The sequence below is a fragment of the Heloderma suspectum genome, chromosome 1 (genome assembly GCF_057233095.1).
Source record: "Heloderma suspectum isolate Gila_16-S chromosome 1, 16-S_ref, whole genome shotgun sequence".
Classification (NCBI taxonomy): domain Eukaryota; kingdom Metazoa; phylum Chordata; class Lepidosauria; order Squamata; family Helodermatidae; genus Heloderma; species Heloderma suspectum.
Genome location: NC_139458.1, coordinates 436,700,071 through 436,722,139, shown reverse-complemented (window position 1 = coordinate 436,722,139; position 22,069 = coordinate 436,700,071). Strand labels below are relative to the sequence as shown.

General features: G+C 47.7%; 1 protein-coding gene across 4 annotated transcripts in view; it reads right to left on the bottom strand.

Moving 5' to 3' along the window:
• LOC146360360 (uncharacterized) overlaps positions 1–22,069 on the bottom strand; it is a 55,952-nt gene that overhangs the window by 25,799 nt on the left and 8,084 nt on the right. For all 4 annotated transcript variants that reach the window (XM_084829498.1, XM_084829496.1, XM_084829497.1 and 1 more), the window contains 3 exons: positions 21,749–21,907; positions 16,835–16,901; positions 13,395–13,458 (listed from right to left, as the gene is read on the bottom strand). In XM_084829498.1, the coding sequence (XP_084685624.1) occupies positions 13,395–13,458; positions 16,835–16,901; positions 21,749–21,888 (271 nt within the window). In that variant the 5' untranslated portion in view covers positions 21,889–21,907. The remainder of the gene's footprint in view (positions 1–13,394; positions 13,459–16,834; positions 16,902–21,748; positions 21,908–22,069) is intronic.

Below are 22,069 nucleotides of genomic sequence, written 5' to 3'. Positions count from 1 at the left end.
CCACACTAGGTCTTTACTCTGGAATTGCCAGTTCACCCCCTTCTTATGTGGCTTCTCCATGATGTCGCCATCAAATCATTGTTCTCCTGCATTTGCCTCGTGCTTCTTCCATTTCTTTTGAGAGCTCACAAAATCTGATTCATTGGGAATGAATGGAGCAGCAGCTCAGCCTCCCACAAGCCACCATCACCTCAGCTACCAGCTTCTGTGCTGGCCTGTTCAAGGCCATTCTCAGGCACCCCTCCTACCTGGCCTCCGCGGGCAGCTATGGACAACTGGGGCCTCTCCATACTGGTGCCCTGGTTCGGAGGACGTCCTCCCCCCAAGTCTGTGCGCCTAGCGCCTCGTCTTACAAGTTTTAGGCACTGAGTGAAAACAGATCTATTCGGCCAGGCATTTTAATAGCAGGATGTTTTATTTGCTGGCTGTTTTTAGTGTTTTATTGGTTTATGGCTGTTTTTTTTACTGTTTTCATGACCTTTCTTGTTCTGTTTTGTTTTGTAATTCTGCAGTGTTTGATTTGGTTTTCTTTTTAGAATTTGTACACCACCTTGAAAAAAGTGCTTTACTGAAAAAGACAGGATGAAAATATACTAAATAAAAGGTGAGAGTGAATGGCAGAGGTGCTTTTAGGCGATGTGGATCAGCATTAGTGAAGAGACTTGCTAGATGAAAGCAAATCATTGTCAAAGTTAGCTTCTTAAAGCACACCCTGATGCAGTGTGTATACTTGGTGAGAACCACTGAATTCAACTGGACTTATTCCCAACTAAGTACACGTAGGATTGCAGCCTTGGTCAACTAATGAAAACAAGCCAGAGCTGTGCAATCAAAGTAGAATTTCATGTAACAGTGCAGGTGCAGCAAAGTTTATCTAAAGTAGCTCAGAGGTCTATTTCCTTGCAGATATCAGCTATCTTGCAGCTCAGTTTTAGCAAAAGTTAACCCCTAAGTACCTCTTTTGCGAGCAAGGTTAAAGAGGAGATGCTTTGATTAAATGCCTCTACAAACTGAGTGATTTGTAGATTTAAATCTGCTCTTCAGTTTTTATGACTGTGATATGGCGCATCTTTATGTGTTTGCTTTTAGTGTACAGTAAGAAAATGATCTGAATTAATGGAAGTATTAAAATATATACCCTTGTTTTCAGTTTAATCATTGGCTAAGAGACAGATCCAGGGCCGAGGCCTCAAAAGGTCAGTCTTGTCAGTTTCCCAAAGCTGGCAAGCCTGCATGTTCAACACTCACTCCAGGGCTGGAAGGGAAGCACAGAGATCTCGCAGAGCTTTGCGTACAAGGCAAAAAGCTATTGACAGATGAAAAGCCATTGTTCCAACAGGAAAGTGAATTTCCCTGCATTCCTGGCCAAAGGCGAGGGGGGAAAGTGGCAACACTTTCTCACGCTCCTGTGAAAAGAGAAACACCACACACGTCCAGTGCGGCACGGAGCTCCATTTCAGAACCCAGCAGAAACAAGCGGCTTGGGGACAGCACCGCGAGGCCACCTGAGTCACCCAGCATGCCCTGTGGATTCGCCTAGGCATGTCACAGAGCTGAGATGGCCGGGGGTGTAGCGATGAATTCTGAACTGCAGGCGCTCATCCCGGCAGTCCCCAGGGCCAAGCTCCCAGGAAGAGCCCCCAAATGCAGGCAGCTGTGTGGATCCACCTCCAGGAACCATTCCTAGCTGTTTTCCTCTCCACCAGGGCCAGGTCTTTTGAAAAGCACATGGGTCTTAACTGCCTGTTCGAGGCCAAGCCACGTGCAAACCCTTTGCCGCACCACTGGGAACAAGATACTGTTGCTGGGGAGATTCATTCCCGCTCCACCAGCTCCTGTGAGGATGGCAGCTCAGGGGCAGGAAGGAAGCCTGAGCGGGCGGCAGGCCATGTCAGCGCCCCTGCTAATCCCGAAGGGCCAGCGCTCCATCCCTGTGGGCCCTGGCTCCACTGCACCGCCGAAAACGCAGGCCCTTACACAAACAACCTATGCTTTGTTCCTGTTCCACAGATTCCAGGGCTGAGCCCTGGCAGTGGAAGCGGCAGATTTCCAGGCACCATGAAGGGCAGCAGAGGAGGGGAAAACGCCACCGAGCACAAGCCGCTAGCGAGTTCTCCTGTGCAAGAACATCCTTGCCCAGCCTTCTGCAACCTGGTGCCTGCCAGATGTGTCGAGCGGCAGCTCCCATCATTCCCAGCAGGCGTGGTCATGCCAGCTGGTAGGGTGGCCACTTGTGAATTACTCAAAAGGAGGCCGCAAGAAGACCCCCTATTTGCATATGCTAATATATAGGTATATATGCAAATGTTGACATAATTATTATAATTTATCATTGACTACGCTAAAGCCTTTGATTGTGTGGATCACAACAAACTCTGGCAAATTCTGAAAGAGATGGGAGTACCAGACCACCTTACCTGTCTCCTGAGAAACCTGTACGAGGGTCAAGAAGCAACAGTAAGAACCTGACATGGAACAACCGAGTGGTTCAAAATTGGGAAAGGAGTACGACAAGGCTGCATATTGTCACCCTGCTTATTTAACTTCTATGCAGACTACATCATGAGAAACGCCGGGTTGGATGAATCACAGGTGGGAATTAAGATTGCCGGGAGAATTATCAACAACCTCAGATACGCAGACGATACCACCCTAATGGCAGAAAGCGAAGAGGATGTAAAGAGCCTCTTGTTGAGGGTGAAAGTGGAGACTGCAAAAGCTGGTTTGAAACTCAACATTAAAAAAACGAAGATCATGGCATCTGGCCCCATCACTTCCTGGCATATGGAAGGGGAAGAAATGGAAGCAGTGACTAGGGATGTACGAAAATCACTTACCTGTTTGCGGATTATGCTGATGGGAGGGGGAGGCGCTCCATCCCTCCCCCCGGAATCCTGGATGGGGGGGGAAGCACTCTGTTCCTCCCCCCCCGGAATCCTCCTTGGCCAGCTGAGTAGGCGGCCAGGCCCAGCCAGGCCAGAGCCGTCCGCAGCCGGATTTCTGGCCGCGGAGGGCTCTGGGGGAAAAAAACAACAACTACGTACGCAAATGACGGCGGCTATGGCCATTTGCGTTCCTTATTTTTGATGTCTTAATCTACGTAAATATTTACGTAGACTAAGATGGCGAAAATAAGGGGAACGCAGATAGCGTAGTGGACGCTATTTGCATTCCCCTTATTTTCGCCGTTTTAGTCTACGTAATTATTTACGTAGACTAAGACGGCCCAAAATAAGGAATGCAAATGGCGGCAGCCGTAGCCACAGCCATTTGCGTACGCCCTTTTTTTTTTTTTTTTTTTTTAACCCAGACGTTTTAGGCTACGTAACAACTTACGTAGCTTATCACGTGGGTGTAAAAAAAACAAAAAACCCTGCAAATGGCGGCGGCGGCAGCTGGTCGGAAGACCAGCCGCCGCAGCCGCCCGGAAGATCCGCCCCAGGTAAGTCTCGCCCCGGGGGGATCCGTGGGGGGGGCAGGGGGTGGCAGGCCGTTCTGCCACGGATTTCAGGGGGGCGAATGCACTGGCATTCGGCCTCCCCGAGATCCGTGGCGGAATTCTCTGCCATCCCTAGCAGTGACAGATTTTATTTTCTTGGGCTCCAAGATCACTGCAGATGGTGACTGTAGCCATGAAATTAAAAGACGCTTGCTCCTTGGGAGGAAAGCTATGGCAAACCTAGACAGCATAGTCAGAAGCAGAGACATCACCTTGCCGACAAAGGTCCGCATAATCAAAGCTATGGTTTTCCCAGTAGTAATGTATGGCTGTGAGAGCTGGACTATATGGAAGACTGTGCGCCGGAGAATTGATGGTTTTGAACTGTGGTGCTGGAGAAGACCCTTACGAGTCCCCTGGACTGCAAGGAAGTCCAATCAGTCAATCCTAAAGGAAATCAACCCTCACTGCTCATTGGAAGGATAGATACTTAAGTTGAAGCTCAAATATTTTGGCCACCTAATGCTAGGGATGTACGAAAGTCACTTACCTTTACGCAGAGGTGATTCGCAGTGGGGGGGAGGCGCTCCATCCCTCCCCCGGAATCCTCGACGGCGGGGTGGCGATCCGGTCCTCCCCCCCAGAATCCTGCTCAGCCGGCTCCACTCCGCAGCGGCTCTGCTCCGCAGCCGGCCAGGGCCGTCCGCAGCCGGAGTTTGGCCACGGACTGGCTACTGCGGACACAAATGGCAGCTGCTGTAGCAGCCGCCATTTGCGTCCAACCAGGCTGCCATGATAGGCTATGTAAGTATTTACGTAGCCTGTCACGGCAAGCAAAAAACAAAACAAAACTGTGTACGCAAATGGCGGCCGCTACGGCGGCCGCCATTTGCATTCCCTATTTTTCACCGTTTTAGCCTATGTAAATATTTACGTAGGCTATTACGGAGGAAAAAAAGGGGAACGCAAATAGCGTAGTGGGCGCTATTTGCGTTCCTTTTTTTCCTGCTGTTTTAGCCTACGTAAATATTTACGTAAGCTATTACGGCGAAAAAAAAGGAACGCAAATAGCACCCACTATGCTATTTGCATTCCCCTTTTTTCCCCGCTGTAATAGCCTACGTAAATATTTACCAGGCTAAAACGGCGAAAAATAGGGAACGCAGATGGCTGCCTCCGTAGCTGCTGCCATTTGCGTACACTGGTGGGGGTTTTTTGCTTGCCGTGATAGGCTACATAAATACTTACGTAGCCTATCACGGCAAACAGCAGACGCAAATGGTGGCTGCAGCAGCCGGTCGAAAGACCAGCCGCCGCCGCCAGAACATCCGCCCCAGGTAAGCTTCGTCCCAGGGGGGAGTCCGCGGGGGGGGGGGGCGTTCCGCCATGGATTTCAGGGGGCCGAATGCCAGTGCATTCGGTCTCACTGAAATCCATGGCGGAATTCTCCGCCATCCCTACGTAATGCGAAGAGAACGCTCCCTGGAGAAGACCCTGATGCTGGGCAAGATTGAAGGCAAAAGGAGAAGGGGGCGGCAGAGGATGAGATGGCTGGATAGCATCACCGATGCGATGAATATGAACCTGAGCATGCTCCAGGAGAGAGCGGAGGACAGGAAGGCCTGGCGTGCTGTGGTCCGTGGGGTCACGAAGAGTCCGACACGACTTAATGACTGAACAACAACAATTATAATTTAAGTAGAAATACAGTGCATCTCAGCAGGGTGTACAAAACTGGGACCAGGCACTGGGTGTGCCTCGCTCAGTTTGCGGCCCAGTGTGGCTGATGGGCAACTTCAAGGCCCTTGAGCTCTTCTTTCCATGTTTCTCATCAAACCAGATGTGGATTTGGATTGGACAGGCCTTCAGATAGAGGAAGCCTTCAAAATGGAGGATGGTCCTTGGGCAGTCCTCCAGACAGAGGACAGATGGCCATCCTAATTCTCACTGGGAGAGAGAGACCTGCAGTCCAACTACTCTGGAGGACGCCAGGTTGAGGAAGGGGGTCCTTATGGATTCTGTCCCATGCAACTAGTGGAGGAGGTACCATTTGGATAGCCCCCCCCCCCCTTGTCTGAGACACAAAAATGTTTTGGGGTGTAGGAAAAAGTTCTGCGAACAGCCCTTGGCTCAGACTTAAGCTCTAGAAGCGCAAAAAGATGCGCAAACACACACACACACACACGCCAAAAAGCACACACAATGGCCATTATTTTCAGTGACACAAAGCAAGCGAGCCAAGCCAGAGAGTAAAAGCCAAAACACAAACGTGACCCAAACATAACTTGGTTTTGTCGTTTGAAACCAATGCGCTGGATAAGCCTCCTGCAACATGGTGCCCTCGAGATGGGTTAGACTGCAACCCCCATCATCCCCAGCAGTAAAGGCCATGCTGCTGGGGATGATGGGAGTTGCAGTCCAACCCATCTCGAGGGCGCCAGGTTGCGGGAGGCTGCCCTGGATGAGCCAACTCCCACGCAAAAGGCCGCGGGACTGCTCTTTGCCGCCTGCTCCGAGATCCCCCCCTCCTGCCCCCTCTGCTCTGTGCCCTCCACTCCAGAGTTCATTTGGAGGAAGTCCTAATTACAGCCCAATGAAAACAGAAGCCGCGACTCGCCCAAGTGTTTATAGGGCCTTTCTGAAGGGATTACACAAGATTAGCAGCAGGACGGAGGGGCAGGTGCTTGCCAAGCGACCGGCAGATGGGGTAAATCCTGACCCTCCAACCCAGCTCAGGAACACACAGCCCAATTACCAGCTGCCTGGCACGAGATCCAGGGTTCGCCCATCCACGTGACCTTGCGGCACTGCAAGCGGGCGGTTGTTGTCGTGACTGCAAGGAAGTCACGCCAAAAAAGGAGGAAGGAGCACCTGCCAGGAAGCGCTTGTGCATGCAGTCGCCCCATACCTCACAACAGCCAAGCTGCTAGCAGAAAATTCATGTTGGCTCTCACTTGAGACGACGGCAGAAAAGCCAATGCGAACATGGAATGCTCTTTGGAAAACAGGTGGATCAAGGCACAAGAGCTAGTTGTCTGAAAGCAAATTGTGTAAAAATGTGGGCACAGCGGGATGTAACAAGATGTGGTGAGGGCCACCAATTTGGATGGCTTGAAAAAGGGGGTTGACAAACTCCTGGAGGAGAAGGCTATCGATGGCTACTGATGCCTCTATGTTCCCTCCAGGATCAGAAGCAGCATAGGTACACCAGTTGCTGGGGAACCTGGGCGGGAGGGTGCTGTTGCACTCATGACCTCCTTGTGGGTTTCCTATGGGCAGCTGGGCAGCCACCATGGGAACAGAATGATGGACTAGATGAATCCTTGGTCTGATCCAGCACGGCTCTTCTTATGCTCTTACTTTAACTCCAGTGAAGATTGCAAAGAGATACAACATTCAGAGGATATTTGGAGGTGCGTTGGAAATGTAGTAAAGACAGAGTGGATTTCTACCAGCGTTGGTGGCAGTATAGACAGTAGAGATATTGGGGCAGTATCCCAAAGCCCCAATTGACGTAGCGTTAGCACAACGCGAACAGCGTAAGCTGGTGTGATATTATATATATATATATATTTATATATATATTTCTAAGCCACCTTCCCCCAGGAAACCCTTTGCAGCAGCTTATGCTATTAGCATTGGTTATAGTGTTAGCATCAGTTCATAAAATTCTGGGGGGAAAGTTACTTCTTTTTTCTATTAATAAACTTTAAAGGGCTAACAAAGGATATGGAAACACTCCTTTATCACACAATTGTCACCACTAAAGTAGTATATGCCAAGCATTGGACAGCTATTCAAATTTCACGAGCATGGCATTTTAAGCTATGGGATTTTTGCAGTTCTGTTTAGACTACCTTGGATTATGGGAGCTTGCCAGGAAGGGAAGTCTTGTGCTAAGCTTGAGCAACAATGCAGAATTTAAACAATTCTGGAACAGTCAACAAATTATAATGACTGGCAACCCATCTTTGTTGATATAAGGAAGAGGAAATGTTGGCATAAGTTAGCTGTTTAATATGTCGTCGTTGTTGTTGCTGATCTCCCCCTCCCCCCGCCCCGACCCTTGTAAATGTAATTTTTAAAATCATTTTTAATTGTTTAAAAAAAAAATCACACAGCCTGGATCGCCCCATTGCTTCAGAACAAGAGGCAGGGTGCTGCTTATCCAGCCAAGATCAAGGTTGGTCTGCACAACAATTAGAAATGACCTTATCTGTACTGATGCGGGATGCAAAAATTCCACCGGCGGTGGGGTGCCTTTTGGAGAAGGAAAAGGCAAGAGGCCAAAGCAGTTTCATTTCATGAAAAAGTGGGGACCTGATAGAGATTTATAAAATTGTTTGCAAAATCCTCATCACTGTGATAGAGGGTGGGACTGTGCATACCTTGGCAGGGCAGGGCGGAGCATCTCTCCCTGCTCTGAGCATGGAGAAATATTGCATCCTCTTGCAAGATTGACGGCTCAGTCCACTACATGGTGAGGCATAAGAACCTAAGAACATCAGAAGAGCCCTGCCGGATCAGACACAGGGTCCATCTAGTCCAGCACTCTGTTCACACAGAGGCCAACCAGCTGTCAACCAGGAACCCACCAGCAGGGCATGAGCTCAATAGCACCCTCTTGCCCATGTTCCCCAGCAACTGGTGTACCTAGGCTCACTGCCTCTGGTACTGGAGATAGCACATGGCCATCAGGACTAGTAGCCATGGACAGCCTTTTCCTCCAGGAATTTGTCTAACCCCCTTTTAAAGCCAACCAAATTGGTGGCCACCACTACATCCTGTGGTAACAAATTCCATAGTTGAAGTATGCACTGCGTGCAGAAGGCCTCCCTTTTATCTGTCCTGAATCTCCCACCAGTCAGCTTCACGAGATGACCCCTTTGGGTTCTAGAATTGAGAGAGGGAGAAAAATGTCTCCCTATCCACATTCTCCACACCATGCATAATTTTGTAGACTTCTATCATGTCTCCCCTTACCTTCTCTTTTTCTAAGCTAAACAATCCCAGCTGTTGTAACCTTCCCTCATAGGGGAGATGCTCCAGCCCCTTGATCATTTTAGTTGTCCTTTTCTGCCCTTTTTCTAGCTCTACAATAGCTTGTGGTTATTGTGGTTATAATAACCAGAACTGGACACAGTATTCCAAGTGTAGCCACACCATAGATTTGTGTAGGGGTAGTATGATATGGCAGTTTTATTCTCAATCCCTTCTCTAATTATGCCTAACATGGAGTTTGCTTTTTTTACAGCGGCCACACACTAGGTTGACATCTTCACTGAGCTGTCCACCACAACGCCAAGATCTCTTCCCTGATCGGTCACCGCTAGCTCAGATCCCATCAGATCCCATCAGGCTATACTTGAAGTTGGGATTTTTTGCCCCATCATGCATCACTTTACACTTGCTTACATTGAATCACATTTGCCATTTAGATGCTCATTCTTCCAGTTTGGAGAGATCCTTTGGGAGCTCTTCACAATCCCTTTTTGTTTTAACCACCCTAAATAATTTGGTGTCATCTGCAAACTTGGCCACTTCACTGCACACTCCTAATTCCAGATCTTCAACCAACTTACCCAGAACAGACCTTAAGCTAACTGGCCTGTAATTTCCTAGGTCCCCCTTCAATCCCTTTTTGAAAATTTGTGTTACATTGGCCACATTCCAGTCCTCTGGTATAGAGGCTGATCTTAAGGATATGTTGAATATTTTGGTTAGAAGATCAGCAATTTCATATCTGAGTTCTTTGAGAACTCTAGGATGGATACCATCTGGCCCCGGTGATTTATGTGCTTTCAATTTATCAATGAAATTGAGAACTTCCTGTTTTGTCACCACTATTTGCCTCAGTTCCTGAGAGGTCCTTCCTGAAAACATCAGTTGAGGCACAGGTATCTGTCCTATATCTTCTGCAGTGAAGATGGGTGAAAAGAATCCATTCAGCTTCTCTGCAATCTCCTTGTCCTCCTTCAGTACTCCTTTAACTCCATTGTCATCCAGTGGTCCAACTGCCTCCCTAGCTGGTTTTCTGCTTCTGATATATTTAAAGAATTCTTTATTGTTGGCCTTGATGTTGTTCATAGAATAATAGAACAGTAGGGTTGGAAGGGGCCTATAAGACCATCGGGTCCAAACCCCTGCTCAACACATATCAATGTTATGCTGTTTTGCATCTCGGGTGAATGAATGGCTACAAAGGTGGTGCTGAAAAGAGAGATTTGGATTCTGGGACCATAGGCCATACTTCCTGGAAGATGGGGTGTTGGCAAGGGACGGGTTGCACCTCACAAAGGATGGGAAGAATGTGTTTGGCCACAGCATGAAGAACTTCATCAGGAGGGCTTTAACTGAATCCTACAGGGAAGGGAGATGTAAAGTTGGGGGTAACAATGGATGAAGGCGCATGCACTGCAACGGAGAGAACAGCTCTGATAGCACCCAATAATAGTCTTCAGTTACATGTAGGAAGAAAGCCAGACTATGAAGCACATGGTCTTCGATGTCTATATACTAATGCCCAGAGTATGGGAAACAAACAGAATGAACTTGAACTCTTAATACAAGAGGGAAATTATGACCTGATAGGTATAACTGAGACTTGGTGGGATGACTCTCATGACTGGAATACAGCAATTGAAGGATATAACTTGTTCAAAAAGAACAGGAGGAACAGAAAGGGAGGTGGGGTTGCACTGTATGTGAAAAATACATATCTCTTCATAGAAATACAGGAGGAGGAGCTTGGTAGCCCCATCGAGAGCATCTGGATCAAAATAAATGGAGCAAAGAATAAAAGGAACCTGGTGGTCGGAGTCTACTACCGGCCACCCAATCAAGGAGAAGACGAGGATGAAACTTTTGAAAAGCAAATAGCCAATGTTTTAAGGAAGCATGATGTAGTAGTAATGGGGGACTTCAATTTCCCCGATATTTGTTGGGAGACAAATTCTGCAAAACATGGCCCCTCCAGGAAATTCCTGACTTGTGTGGCGGATAACTTCCTCCTACAGAAAGTAGAGGAAGGAACTAGAGGATCGGCTATCCTTGACTTGATCCTAACCAACAGAGATGACTTAGTGGATAAAGTAGCAGTTACAGGAACTCTGGGTGAAAGCGACCATGTTGTACTTGAGTTCTTGGTTCTAAGAAAAGCAAAAGCCGAGTGTAGTCAAACGCATACCCTGGATTTTAGGAAAGCTGATTTTAATAAACTCAGAACAATGATCAGGAAGGTCCCATGGCAAGCGACGCTAACAAGAAAAGGAGTCCAAGATGGGTGGGAGCTTTTAAAAAAGGAAATTCTCAAGGCACAATTACAAACAATTCCAACAAGAAGAAAAGGTGGAAGACAACAGAAGAAGCCAATGTGGCTTCACAAAACGCTTAGGGATGAGCTGAAAACAAAAAAGGACACATATTGGAAGTGGAAAGAAGGCCAAGTAACAAAGGAAGAGTACAGGCAGGTAGCACAGAATTGCAGGGATGGCGTCAGGAAGGCTACAGCTGAGAACGAGCTGAGGTTAGTGAGGGATGCTAAAAGCAACAAAAAGGCTTTCTTCGGCTACGTGCATAGTAAAAGGCAGAGGAAAGAAATGGTGGTTCAGCTATTAAATAAGGATGGCAATATGATAACAGATGATAAAGAAAAGGCAGAGGTACTCAATTCCTACTTTGGCTCAGTCTTCTCCCAAAAGAGGGTCTCTGACCCCCCTGGCAAAGGCGAAGTGCAGGCTGAAGGGGCAGAATTACAGCCTGAGATCGATAGGCATATGGTCAAGGAACACCTAATTACTTTGAATGAGTTCAAATCTCCAGGGCCAGATGAACTGCATCCTAGAGCAATAAAGGAACTGGCAGAAGAACTCTCAGAACCGCTGTCTATTCTCTTTGAGAAATCATGGCGGACGGGTGAAGTGCCAGATGGAGGGCGAATGTTGTCCCTATCTTCAAAAAGGGTAAAAAGGAGGAACCTGGGAACTACAGACCAGTCAGTCTGGCATCAATCCCTGGGAAAATTCTGGAGCAGATGAGAAAGCAATCCATCCGTAAGCACCTTGAAAACAATGCAGTGATTACTCCAAGCCAACATGGATTTGGCAAGAACAAATCCTGCCAGACGAATCTGATCTCAGTTTTTGATCAAGTAACCTCCCTTGTGGACCGTGGGAATGCTGTAGATATAATATACCTCAACTTCAGCAAAGCTTTCGACAAAGTGCCCCATGATATCCTGATGAGCAAACTAGCTCCAAGTGGGCTAGATGAAACAGTGATCTGGTGGATCCACAGTTGGCTACAGAATCGGACTCCAAGAGTGCTTATCAATGGGACCTTCTCAAACTGGGGAGAGGTAACGAGTGGGGTACCGCAGGGCTCAGTCCTGGGCCCAGTGCTCTTCAACATTTGTATTAATGACTTGGAGGAGGAGGTGCAGGGAATGCTGATCAAATTTGCAGATGACACAAAATTAGGTGGGATAGCTAATACTTTGGAAGACAGAAACAAAATTCAAAGTGATCTTGATAGACTGGAGTGCTGGGCAGAAAACAACAGAATGACATTCAATAGGGATAAATGCCAAATTCTGCACCTAGGAAAAAGAAATCAAATGCACAGGTACAAGATGGGGGATACGTGGCTCAACAACACTACAAGCAAGAAGGATCTTGGAATTGTTGTCGATCACAAGCTGAATATGAGCCAACAATGTGATGTGGCTGCAAAAAAGGCAAATGCTCTTTCGGGCTGTATTAATAGACGCATAGCTTCCAAATCGCGGGAAGTACTAGTTCCCCTCTACTCACCACTGGTTAGGCCTCATCTGGAGTACTGTGTCCAGTTCTGGGCATCACACTTTAAGACGGATGCAGACAAACTGGAGAGGGTTCAGAGGAGGGCAACAAAGATGATCAGGGGACTGGAAACAAAGCCCTATGAAGAGAGACTGAAAGAATTGGGCATGTTTAGCCTTGAGAAGAGAAGACTGAGGGGAGATAGGATAGCGCTCTTCAAGTCCTTGGAAGGTTGTCCCAGAGAGGAAGGCCAGGATCTCTCCTTGATCATCCCAGAGTGCAGGACACGGAAGAATGGGCTCAAGTGACAGGAAGCCAGATTCCGGCAGAACATAAGGAAAAACGTCCTGACTGTTAGAGCAATACGACAATGGAACCAATGACCCAGGGAGGTGGTGGGCTCTCCCGCACTGGAGGCGTTCAAGACGAGGCTGGACAGCCCTCTGTCAGGGATGCTCTGACTTGGATTCCTGCATTGAGCAGGGGGTTGGACTCAGTGGCCTTGTAGGCCCCTTCCAGCCCTACCATTCTATGATTCTATGATTGTCTGCTTGCATTGTGTTTGAGCAAGCTTGTGCTCCCTTTAGTTTTCCTCACTTGGGCAAGACTTCCATTTTCTGACGGGAGCTCTCTTTTCTTTAATAGCTCCCTTAACACTGCTTGTTAACCATGCCAGCAACCTCTTGGACTTGGCACTACCTTTCCTAACCCGTGGTACACATTTTAGCTGGGCTTCTATTATTGTGGTTTTGAGTAATCTCCAAGCATTTTGAAGGGATTTAATCCGCTTGATGCCCCCTTTTAACTTCCTTTTCACCAGTTTCCTCATTTTAGAGAAGTTTTCTCTTTTGAAGTCAAATGTGACTGTGTTGGACTTCCTGGGCAATTTCCCACTTAAATATATGTTAAATCTGATAGCACTGTGATCACTGTTTCCATTCCAGCTGGTTCAACAACATTTACATTTCATACTAGGTCGTGGGTGACACCACTTACGATTAAATCCAAGGTCGCCTCCCCTCTGGTTGGTTCCATGACCAACTGTTCTAGGGCACAATCGTTTAGGGCATTGAGAAAGAAGAAGGACTTATTAATACTTTGCTCTTACCAACAGCACTTTTCAAGCATCCAAAGCCCTTCATGCCCTGCCATCCTACCTTTGTGCAGTTTTCCATCTTGCAGGGACTTCCCTTCGGGACTCAGACCACATTCTAGTTTAGTCTGTGTAAGAAACCAAAACAGGTTTAAGGCCAAGTGGAGGTGTCTCAAGGCTTCTCAAACTCAAGGAACGCTGCACAGTGTCCGGTGGAAATGAGGCCTTCATGACTCCAATCAGATGAAGTAGTACTAGCAGTATTTTAACCACCTTTCACGACTGCAATCTTCCAAAGGAGGCTTACGATGTAAAGATGTGTACTTTCTGTAAATATAAAGCAGCCTTTCCCCGCCTGGTGCCTCTAGATGTGTTGGACTACAATTCCCAACATCCCCCAGCCAGCTTGGGGATTAAAATCTGTTCTTTGTGGTAGTTGGCTGTGGCACATTTTGAAAGACAACAACATTAACACGCGCACACATACAATTTATTTATTTAAAATTATTTTTGGGCAGCCTTTAAGAGTAAAACCCTCACAAGGTGGAGTACAGGATAACAACCATAAAAGAGTATACAAATAGGAAAATAAATATACAGTAAAATACTACAAACCAATATAAAAACAGGTTACACCAGAAAAACATGCAGCTCACAGATTATGGGAAGGCCAGAGAAAACAGGTAGGTCTTCATAGCCTTTCTCAGGACCTGCAAAGAGGAGGCCTTATGAACTCCCAAAGGAATTGGATTCCAGAGGTGCGGGGCCACCACCAAGAAGCCCCTCTCCCTTATACTCATCTGCCTAATTGCCTCTGGTGATGGGCAAGTGAGAAGGGCCTCTGCTGAGTCTCAAAATGCAGGCAAGCTGGTACAGGAGAAGAGAGTCCTTCAAGTAGCTTCGGCCCAAACCAGCACTTTAAATTGGGTGTGGAAATGCACTGGCAGCCAGTGTGGCGTTGTATGATCAGATGTCGATCACAATAGTTTCGGAAGGCGAGGCTGTAGAATTCCATGGGGAGCCAAAGCAAAGCCACAAGAAGGTTCTCGCGGCCTCATTTTTGAGCTGCCACTAGAGTAAAAGAAGCCTCAATTCCACTTCACAATTTATCACTTGTTGACTTACCTTCAAGGGATGATTTGCACAGAAACACCATGGAGCTATCCTATACCAGCTCATACTATTTGTCCATCTTTCCCTCCAGATGTTGTAGTGCAACAAAACACCTGGAGAGCACCAGGTTGGGGAAAACTGTCCTAGGCCTGGTGGAAGCTCTGAGGCAGTGACCGTCTTCTTATGATGGCACCATCACCGGAAAACTGCTCTAAGAAAGCTGCAGTGGTATGCCTGGCGCCATTTTGGGGGCATTTCTTGCATGTACCAAAGCAACAGCCTCTGGCCGGCGAGTTTAGAACTCAGCGCCAACAGCTTTTGGGGAAAATATGCCATGCCTAAATGAACTGCACGCCATCTTGGCTTCATTTTTGCTGAATTATTTGCCAAGCATTCATTTAGCACAGTATTGTATGCCATGTGCTAGTTAAGCATTAGAACAGTGACACTATAAATTATATAAAACTAAAACACAGATCAATGGATTTCCAGCAGTTATTCCAGAACTACTATGGTAAAAGACACCCCATCCAATCATCCAGTCTAACCACACACATCGCACACATCCTATCATAAGACACCATGTAACTGGGTTTCCTATTTGCACTTTGAGTTAGTTTGTTTTGCAGGGGTGAGCAACCTGCAGCCGTCCAGATGTTGTTAGACTGCAGCTCCCATCATCCCTCCCCATTGGCTATGCTGACTAGGGCAGATGGGAACTGCAGCCCAACAACATCTGGAGGGCCACAACTTGCCCACCCCCCCTGTTTTAAAAGGCATTGGGGTAACCCTTCTAACTCACACAAGAAAGAAAAAGAGAAACCACACAGCTGAGTATCTGCTGCCACCAAGAGGCTGAAAGTGGTTCCAACATGCCTTTCGGAGGACCAGAGAAAACCATGGGCCCAGGTTGGTGGCTTTACCAATAGGCAACTGGCTGCTGGGCGGGGCGGCCTGGGAGCTGTGCCCAGCCACATGGGATCAAGAGCGGCGCCTTCAGCAACACTGCAGCAAGCCCTGGGGAGCATCGCTTGGCCCATATGTGGAGCTGCTGCTGCCACCACCCTCCTTTTAACACAGCTCTGCTTAACCCAGAAAGAGGTAAGCAGTTCCACCTGGGAATTCCCATAGTCTGCACATAGACATGTTAGAAATATAATATATTGCATGTATAACTGCCTGATGGAGGAGGAGGAGAAGGGGGAGGAATCCATGATGAGCAAATGTGTGTCCCAAATCTAAGAGGTTCCAGTTCAGGTTATCAAAGGAACAACCGAGCATTATTTACTTTATAACCCCACCTCCTCCAAAGCTCAGGATCAGCCTTCCCCAACCTGGTGCCTCTCCAGAGATGTTAGGACTACAACTCCCAGCATTCCCCAGCCAGCCAGCTGGGGGATGCTGGGAGTTACAGTCCAACCCCCTTTGAAGAGGCACCTGGTCAAGGAAGGCTGGTGCAGAAAATACTGAGCTATGTATGACAAGGGAGCTTCCGATGTTCCAATGCTGCAAATTATGGAGCAGGAATATCTGCAGGCCGTGCTGCCTGGGTCTGATGGGAATTGCCATTGAAAACAACTAGAGGGCACCAGGTTGGGGATGGCTGCTCCAGACGGCTTATAAAAGTGATAGGAGACTATATATAAAAAAGTAAATGAAATGCCTAATAGTGCCATGAAACATATCAGAACTGACATACTGCATATCAGCCAATCCGTTTCTAAGCACAATTCAAAGTGCTGGTGCTTACCTTGAAAGCCTGATATGGCTTGGAATCAGGGAGCTTTGGGGACCTCCTGCTCCCACATAGACATGCCTGTGCAATAAGATGATCATCACAGGCCCGTCTCCAAGGGACTCCTGCCCTTTGACCTTAGGCAGGGTGCTACTGGAAAAAGAGGCCTTTTATCACTTATATCACTCCCTCTCCAGAAAGATGCTGCTGGGCACCTATCCTTATGCCCTTTCGGTGCCAGGTGAGGGCCTTGTTATTTATCCAGGCCTTTTGAAATGCATCAGCTAAATTTCCTTCAGCCTGCTCTTGCTGTCTCCACTTCTGCCATTTTATTCTTGTTATTCTTAGTGACTTGTTGCATTATTATTTTTAGTGAGGTTTTTTTTAATGCCACACTGAGAATATTTCTATTGCATGGCCAGGTATCAATGGTATAAATAAATAAGTGAATAAAAGCCTGCGTTATTCCCCACAAAAGCCAAACTTTAAAAAAGTTAAATGGAAGGGCATTGGGGAGCTCCTTCCATAACTTTGGGGCTGCCACCAGAAAGGCCCTGGTCTTTTGCACAACTGAGCCAGCTTCTTCCATAAGTGGGTCTCTGAGGAGGGCCAGCCATCAGCCAAACTGTCCTCAAAGCAGCCTCAGAAAGACTCACCATGCTAATGAGCTCTGACGTATTTAAGTCCCTCTTAAGAGTTCTGGTTGATAACTGCCGCTTTTTCCTGGAACAGAGAGAGACAAAAGTTTATTTGACTTGAGAGCCAAGAGACTTCACTGCACAGTCCTTGTGCTGCCACTGAAAACGCCTTTCAGAATTCCTGGGTGAAGAAGCAGGATATCTGAGAGCCAGTGTGGTGTAGTGGCGAGACTGTTGGGCGGGAGTCGGGAGATCCAGGTTCTAGTCCCCTCTTGGCCACGGAAGCTCACTGGGTGACTTTGGGCCAGTCACTGACTCTCAGCCCAACCAGGGTTGTCATTGTCAGGATAAAATGGAGGAGGATTATGTACGCCACCTTGGGTTCCTTAAGGAGGAAAAAAGGCGGGATATAAATGTAATAAATAATAAATAAACAAATCCAGTGACTAGGTAAGTCACTATTTATAAGCCTGATCTACTGCAGCGCACCATGTAGAGCCACCCATGCGAAGTGCTTGGAAACTCTGCCTAATACAGAACCCATCAGGGGGGCCTAGTGAGTCATAGCAGAAACACCTTGTGACACCTTAAAGGCTTAGCAGCTGCCTTGTGGCACGCACTTTCTTGGACTAGAGTCCACTTAGATCATGCATCCGACAAAGTTTGCTCTAGTCCACAAAAGCTTATGCCACAACGCCTTAGTCTTGTAAAGTGCCACAACCAATACTAATATTCTAAGACAGAATGCAGCCGCAGCAGCAGCTGCTGCTAACCTCTTAGCAGGGGTGGACTGCTGGCTGCAAGCAAGACATTTCATTTGCAATTTCCACTTGTGCTTCTGGGCACAATTCAACGTTCAGGCTGTTACTGTCACAATATTTATTTATTTATTTATTTCATTTCTATACCGCCCAATAGCTGAAGCTCTCTGGGCGGTTCACAAAAATTAAAACTATACCGGGTTTACTGATGGGGGATGAATTTGTTCAGTTCACATTTTCAAACCAACATGAGAACCAGAATAGGGATGTATGAGAATTTTGCATTTGCTCACAAAACATGCGACCATGTTTTGTTCAAACATTCAAACGTTTGAAAGACGTTCAAAGCTCCGAACGCGAGCGTGTATCTACCAAAAAATATTCACGAATTGTAGCTCGCATTTGTCTCATTCCCACTTCCCAGTTCGATTTGTGCAAATGCCCTAATTTGTGCAAATTTCCTCTGTGGACTGAATCAGCCCTGCTTTAGTCTATGGAGGAAAGTTGTGCAAATTAGGAAGTTTGCACATATCTCCCATTTGATTGCTGTTTGATCGCACAAGTTTTGCGTTCACACAGAGTGAGCAGCGTTTGCAAACACAAACAAGGGTCGGCGACGAGACAAGAGGCAAGATGGGGTTCAGAGGATCCTGGCGATCTCGAATGTCGCTCACCCATTGCTAGACCGGAACTCCGTTATCTTTCAAAATGTGCACTTCCACGAATTTTGCAATTGAGTGCACCAACCAGAATCGGACTCAAAGAGTGCTTATCAATGGGATCTTCTCAAACTGGGGAGAGGTAACGAGTGGGGTACCGCAGGGCTTAGTCCTGGGCCCAGTGCTCTTCAACATTTTTATTAATGACTTGGAGGAGGAGGTGCAGGGAATGCTGATCAAATTTGCAGGTGACACAAAATTGGGCGGGATAGCGAATACTTTGGAAGACAGAAACAAAATTCAAAGGGATCTGGATAGACTGGAGCGCTGGGCAGAAAACAACAGAATGACATTTAATAGGGATAAAGGCCAAGTTCTGCACCTAGGAAAAAGAAACCAAATGCACAGTTACAAGATGGGGGATATGTGGCTCAACCACACTACAAGCGAGAAGGACCTTGGAATTGTTGTCTATCACATGCTGGCTATGAGCCAACAATGTGATGTGGCTGCAAAAAAGGCCAATGCTATTTGGGGCTGCATTCATAGAAGCATAGCTTCCAAATCCTGGGAAGTACTAGTTCCCCTCTACTCAGCACTGGTTAGGCCTCATCTGGAGTACTGTGTCCAGTTCTGGGCACCACACTTTAAGAAGGATGCAGACAAACTGGAGAGGGTTCAGAGGAGGGCAACAAAGATGATCAGGGGACTGGAAACAAAGCCCTATGAAGAGAGACTGAAAGAACTTGCCCTGTTTAGCCTTGAGAAGAGAAGACTGAGGGGAGATAGGATAGCGCTCTTCAAGTACTTGAAAGGTTGTCACAGAGAAGAAGGCCAGGATCTCTTCTTGATCATCCCAGAGTGCAGGACACGGAATAATGGGCTCAACTTACAGGAAGCCAGATTCCGGCTGAACATCAGGAAAAACTTCCTGACTGTAAGAGCAATACGACAACGGAACCAATGACCCAGGGAGGTGGTGGGCTCTCCCACACTGGAGGCGTTCAAGACGAGGCTGGACAGCCATCTGTCAGGGATGCTCTGACGTGGATTCCTGCATTGAGCAGGGGGTTGGACTCGATGGGCTTGTAGGCCCCTTCCAACCCTACTATTCTATGATTCTATGAACCAAAAAATGCATGCAAAAATGCATCTATTAGGGGAAAGTGCACACAAAAATGGGTATTTTTCTGAAAATAACAGTAAAAATGCATGATATTACATAAACTTCATAAGCTATTTAGAAATATGAAAAATGAGGGTGTGGGATTGCCCAGTTTGAGACTTTATTATTGTGCTGCCCAGCTCTCTCAATTATTCCGCTTAATCAGTTCCACTCTGGGTGTCCACTGGGTACAGATGCAAAATGTACAAGCAGTTTCAATGCTTTGGGGAAGTGTTTTCCTTCCTATTAAGCCAACAAACTTGGCATGCATAACCAACCCATTCACCCAGGCCACCTTTTCAGTATAGAATTGATGGGCGACACAGCTTGCTCCATTTACCTCTCCTCCCATCCTGTTCCTGGATCACCCAGCTTTTCGTCAGTAGGACAAATATGGACAATACAGGGAATGGGAAGCTAGAGAACTTTACAGAATGAGGGATCTTGTAGACAAAGGGCAGCCTATTTCAACTGCAAATCTGAATGATCTATTAGTTGGAACACAGGTTGGGTGGATCCAGAAACTCCAGATTAAAGTATTTGCTCACAAGGTGGCCGAAACCATGACATTAACCAGATGAACAAAATTTGAATCCTTGTGCCCTCAAACCATAGAGAACATAAAAGGACTCTTATCTAACATTTATAACATACCTGAGGAAGCAACAACGAGTGCCACGCGAAGTTTAGATACGGTCTGGGAAACTGACAGCTGGAACATTTTGACTAAATTGCCTTTTAAGTAGAGCTGTGCACAGACCCCCAATCCGACTCGGAAGCCACTTTGGGGCTTCCGAGGCAGGCCCGATTTGGCTTGGGCTGATTCGGGGCCCCCTCATAGAATCATAGAATAGTAGGGTAGGAAGGGGCCTACAAGGCCATCGAGTCCAGCCCCCTGCTCAGTGCAGGAATCCAGGTCAGAGCATCCCTGACAGGTGGCTGTCCAGCCTCGTCTTGAAGGCCTCCAGTGTGGGAGAGCCCACCGCCTCCCCAGGGAATTGGTTCCCTCGACCTGCTTTAGCCTATAAAGCTGAAGTGGGATTCAGACATCTGAATCCCGCTTCCGCCCCCCCCCCTCAACACGTCGCCCAGCCCCCAGCTCCTTACCTGGGCCCTTAAGCTGCCAGCCATCTTGTTCCATAGGGGGGCAGGGAGCTGCTGCCGCTGCTGCCACCACTGCCACCAGGAGAGCTGCTGCCCGGGGAGCCTCTGCCGCCGCCGCCAAGGGCGCTGCTGCTCCCGCCAGCTCCTAGACCCGCTGGATGCGTGCCAGCAGCTGTCCTGTTCTTCCGGGGGATGCGGGGAGCCATTTTATTTATGGAAATACAGGGAGTCGCCATTTTAAACATGGCTCCCCCTCCAGCACAAGATGGCTGCCAGTACGCATCCAGAGGACCTGGGTAAGGAGCTGGGGGCTGGGCAGCGGCAGTGGGGGTGGCAAGGCAGCTGGGCTGCTGGACCACAGTGAAGCGCTTCGGAGCGCCCTGACCCGTGTCGGGCCGCTTTGTGCCCCCTCAGCCTTTCCTTGGAGGTGGCCTGAAGTGGTCCAAAGCACCCCACTTTGACTCAGAGCTCCAGCTTCATGCCGAAGCGGTGTGCAGCCCTGCGGTGCTGGTTCATTTCTCAATATCTGGAGAACGGCACTTTCGGAGAAGCTAACCCACCGTGGCGGTGTTCCCAGAGGGCCGAACATGGCCACTTCAAGGAAATCTGGTTTCCTTTCACCGCATTTGCCCACAACAGGGTGGTGCCTACAAGCCCCTGACACCCCAAACATCATTTGGGGTGGGATCTAATTCAAGGAGGGTCTAATTCAGTGAGGGGTCTCTAAGAAGATTCTGCTGTTGACATAAGCCAGACAAGAACGTTTGAACAGTTGACCTTTGAAGTATTTGTCAACGATAAGCTCATCGTACTGTGTACAATAATTAAATAAAAGAAAATTCATAGAAAATGCAGGCATTAGGAGAAATGCACACAAACACACATACAAATACTCATGTGAACTTTTAAAAAAAATCTCAAAATTAAGACTGGGAAAATTCTTAGTTTGGGATGAACTGAATTTGAGACTGGAAAAGGAGAGAAACCAAAATGAACAGATTCGTCCATCGCTAACTGGGCTGGACTTCGAGTCCAACCACTGATCCAGCTATCATAGAGCTGGATGGGATTTCGGAAGGAAACAGGCCAGCATAAGGCATGCAAAAGTGTTTGTATCTTATGCATGATCTCAGCCAACACATGAAGAACTGCCCCTGCTTGCCAAGGGTCTCTTGCAATCCCTCCTCCTCCTCCTCCTCCTCACCACCAGGGCTGCCCATGACACCCCGAGACGGCCACATACCTTTTAAAGGGAAAGCAGAGAAGCAGCAGAAGGATCATGAGAATGACGGGACCCACAGATCCCAAACCCCGTATGAGGGGGGGCGATGAGAGCCTGAGGGAGGCAGAGACCTCTGCTCTCTCTGCCGATGGAGGAGCCATAATCCACTAATGGGAGAAACTGGAAAGACAAACATGGAATAGATACATCATATTGTAGGATATAAAAGCATATTCTACACATAGGCAGCAGTGGAGTCAGAACTCTAAAGGAGCTCTCCGAGGTGTTCCAAGGAAAGCGCCGCACCTTGGAGAGCTCCTTTGGAATTCTGCCTGGTTCTGA